The 4,617-nt window shown below is 28.6% G+C and overlaps 1 protein-coding gene across 1 annotated transcript; it reads left to right on the plus strand.

The window, feature by feature from the left end:
• The first annotated feature begins 1,282 nt into the window (after positions 1–1,282).
• On the plus strand, positions 1,283–2,384 carry LOC111313195 (mitogen-activated protein kinase kinase kinase 20-like). The gene has a single exon (XM_022913870.2). It carries the CDS (start codon positions 1,389–1,391, stop codon positions 2,382–2,384), a length of 996 nt encoding a protein of 331 aa, XP_022769605.2. The 5' UTR covers positions 1,283–1,388.
• Positions 2,385–4,617: the final 2,233 nt, after the last annotated feature.

A 4,617-nucleotide genomic window follows, 5' to 3' on the forward strand; every position in this document is an offset into this window, starting at 1 on the left:
TCTTCTTTGGAAATAGTAAATTGATTTTTTTTCAAGTATGCATTGTTTTGTAAATGAGTCTCAATATACCTATCATTGTAGTCTATAACATGTTCATGTAATAAATTGCCTAGCAACTATGCATGCCTTGTTTGCTTATTTTACACAATTTTAGTTATTCATTTCTTACCACATAAATTTGATGCACTTATATAAAAAGTAGATCTTTGTATAAAAGTTTCACGTACAATATTTGATCTATTGAAAAAATCTCTTCATGTTTATTTTTTGTTAAACTTTCTTCTTTTTATTCTTTGGCATGCATGTCTTTTTGGTCTAGATGAACGGAACTTATATTGTGTTTTAACAAACTGGTACATATGAGTAGCAAATTCTAAATACATTGTCATGTTCCAATTTCTCTTGGTAGGTACTCCTTTCACTTGAACATGACAATTGAAATAAACAAAGAACAATGTTTTTCATTAATGCTTGACTATCTTTTCTAGAAAAAGTTAGTCTTATACTTCCTCTGTCCAATTTTCTTTGTTCATTTTTCCTTTTTAGGATGTTTCAAAATCATATCTTATTTCCTTTTTTGAACATTTAAAATTCTTAAATTTTTATATTTTAAAATTATCTTTATGATTTATTTTAATTTTTAACGTTAAAAATCATGAAATTATAATTTTTAAAAATAAATTTTAATCTTAATATTAAATACATTAAACTCAAACTTTTTTTTAAACTCCACAAAAGTCAATATAAAACAAACAAATAGGGATGGAAGGAGTATTAGTTTTGTCTTTTAAGAGCATGTTTATATAGCTTTAAATATTATTTCCAAAATACCTTCAAATTATCTTTACGTGGTTATGTATGTGGCTTTAATTTTTTTTTTTAATATTGTTAATTGTTATTGTTGTTGAACAATAGCAAGGAAAACTATTTATGTTTATTTTCATCATTTATTCATCTTATAATTGAAAATTTCGTTAAAACAGAGTTATACTAATAAATCTTTAATTTTTTTTTTCAAATTTAAGTCTAACCATTGTCAAAAGAATTCTAAAATTAAGTTAGTAATAATTATTATGCTTAGTTAAAATATTGATTTTTTTTAATAAAAATTTCAACCTATATATCCATATACTACTTCCTGGATAATTAAAGTTTGGGTTGTAAATTCATTATAAAATGACGGACCAAATATATAGGACATAAACCCAAATCATAGGGCTTATTGGTTGGGCTCAAATTAACGGCGGCTTACATGCAAATTGGAATTCTTCCGTGATGAATTAGGAAACCGACCTAATTCAACAAGTTTATATAAAACGTACGTAACCTTATACCACCATCGATTAACTAGTCGTTTAAGTTCAGAGAAGAAGAAAGAAAAGTATAGAATGGAGGTGAAAGGAGTGAAGCTTAAGGTCCTTGGGAGGGGAGCATATGGTGTGGTACATTTGGTGGAAACGACTTCTCCTTGTTCTGTGTTGTTTGCTGTAAAATCTGCACCTTTAACAAAGTCTTTTTCTCTTTCCAAGGAATGGGAAATATTTAAAAAGTTTATAGGTTGCCCAAATATTGTTCAATGTTTTGGTGGTTTCACGAGTTTTGAACGAGATGGAGGGTATTTTTATAACTTATTTCTTGAATATGCATCTGGCGGTAGTCTCTTGGATTTGATGAACAAGTATGGGGGCAAAATACCCGAATGTGATGTGAAGGATTATGCAAGAATGATTCTTGAAGGGCTTGTTGACATTCACAACAGAGGATACATCCATTCTGATCTTAAACCAGAAAATATTTTGGTTTTTCCATCTCAGACCGGTTCCGATTTGAATACTTTAAAGATTGCGGATTTCGGGTTAGCTAGACAATGTGGGGAAAAAGATATTCCACAACTTTGGGAATATGGTTTTCGAGGTACAGCAGATTATATGTCACCTGAATCTGTGATAGGAGAAATCAGTGGTGCATTGGATGTATGGTCACTCGGTTGCATTATTGTTGAGATGATTAGTGGGAAAATGCCATGGAACTATAGCAACCTGAAAGATTTGAGAAACAAGCTTTTGAATGGAGAATCACCCAAAATCCCAGAAAACATGTCAAGTATTGGGAAGGATTTCTTAGCAAAGTGTTTTGCTAGGGATCCCAAGCAACGATGGATGGCTAATATGCTGTTAAGCCACTCTTTTCTTATGCCAGAGTTCAGCTTTTTTTCGTATGGAAGCAATCTCCCACAACTCTTCTCAGCCCTTTCTTCAACAATTTTTGACGAGGACAAATCGTTAATCCAATCCACAAAGAGTTTCCAAAAGGATGACAAATTCGGACCAGAAGGAGATTTGGTTGAAAACTTAAGATTGCAAGTAATGAAGATGGGCGTCTAGGAATATGGTGCAAATTGAAGAATTCAAAGGCATAATCAACATGCAGATGAAACCTGAAAAAGCCACCCTCTTCCTCTTGGTTATGTCGCAACCAACATGTTATCAAAGTAGACCTGATGTTTGCTTTTAGGCTTTGTCTTGGATTAATATTTTCAAACTTTTTATTATTGTATTATGTTCTTTTAACAGTTTAAGCTTATAGATGTTCTTGACATATAGTGTATATTTTCTATATGTCCATGGCCATCCACTTTCATTAAATTTTATTTATTGTTAACTACTTTTTCTATCAAATTGAGTCATTAACGGCCAAATGGGCAGCGGTACTGCATGCTAAACCTTTTGTTCAAAAATCTTTTTTTATTAATAATATATAAGTAAATAAATGTATATAATTTTTATTTAATTTTAATTATAAAAATATATTTTAAAATATTAGTAATTAATACCTTAATAATAAACATAAAATAAACTGATTTGGATGAGCCAAGCTCAAGTCCAATTACACCAAGTTTTTAAGGTGTTAATTGAATCACTCGAGCTATGAAAAGTTTTAGTTAAATATATAGTATATTGAAATTGGATATTTAGAAATCTTTCAATCACCGTACCATGCATACTTGCATAGACCATGAACCTAATTAATCGATGATATGTTCCAATGTTTCATATGCTTTACGTACGCACATTTGATGGTTATAAAAGATTTTTTATTGGCCAGTGATGGATATAAAAAATAAATCAAGTTTTTTATGAAATAAAAATCTGTAACATTTTTATATTTATAATTACAATTAAATTCTCTAGGCATTTGTAATGGTAATCCTCATTCGAGATTCTTTTTCATCTTTGACCGAAATTGTTTTCTTTTTATCTGAAGGTAATGAAGTTGGCTGAGGGTCTGATCAATTTCACCAATTCGATCTTTCTTCCTAAGCTAGTACATAATAGAATATGCTGTAATATTAGAAAAAGGGGAGGGTGATTTTTTTTTTTTCCTGCTGAAGCTTAAAAAAAATAAGCTCTTACTCCTTTCAATGGAGTCACTTTAATTCGTTGCTCTCCTCACTTGCTACCTCAAGCAACTAGTGTGCGAAGATCAGTTTAAGATGGTTTGAATTTTTTTTTTGTTGGGTTCTCTTATTTTATGAATTTTTTTTTATTGTACTTAATTTGGATTTGAATGGATTTTCTACTAGACCCAATGTTGCAAAAAGATGAAAAACCATCGGTATTTGTCGCTGAACGTAGTCGAGTAGTCCTAGTAATTCTCTTCCCGCAGAGGAAAAAAAAGAAAAAGAAAAAAGGAGAGCTTAGTCAATTGACAGGCTGCAGTCGCTTTATCAAATTAATAACCACTCTTGGGATCAGACAAATCTTTTTAAATTTTAAATTTATTCGACTAATGCTTCTATAATTTATTTATATTTGTGATGTCATAATTTATGAGCCTATAAATTTATTATTAAACATAATTTCAAAAGTCACAATTAATTTTTTTTATTTAGGCATGATTGGTTACTTAATTGAATTTATTCATTTTAAAAATAAATCCTAAGCTTGACTCATTTTTTAAAAAAGAAAAGATTTTAATTAATAAAACCAAAATTGAGTTTGAAATTACAATTACATGTAGGATAGGTATATTTCGTGTTATCCAAAATTAGCCACTTACAACGCCCTTCTAAAAGTAGTATCAGTTGATTTTATATTATCTAAAACTTAAAAATCGTACTAGATAATCAATTAGTGGATATTATTCTCAAATTATTCCAATATATTGATAATAATTTTAAAACATTTCCTCACCTTGAGAATATTTCAGAAGATTATTTGTCATGTTTGAAAGGACTCCATCTTCAAATTCATTAATATATTATAGAAAACTTTTATTTATGACAAGGGAGATTTCTGTGAATCTTAATATTGAAAATATTTTCAAAATTCTTTCATATGTTGATAAAATTTAAAAAGAATTTCTTACCTAGGAATTTATATAACAATTGTTATTTGCAACGTTCTTTGTAATTCTATCATTGGAAATTCAAAATCAATTTTCATAAAATAAATCACTCATTTAATTATTTATTTTTATAAATATTTTTTTAATATATTGGTAAGATTTTTTGTCAAAAAGTTTCCTACAATATAATGGGTAGGATTCATGAAAATTATAATTTTTCTTTGAACCATATGTTTTTTAAAATTAATAAATTTTTTAATATGTTGGTAA

This window comes from Durio zibethinus, chromosome 23 (assembly GCF_047325235.1).
Source record: "Durio zibethinus cultivar Kanyao isolate XHJ-2024 chromosome 23, ASM4732523v1, whole genome shotgun sequence".
Taxonomy (NCBI): Eukaryota; Viridiplantae; Streptophyta; class Magnoliopsida; order Malvales; family Malvaceae; genus Durio; species Durio zibethinus.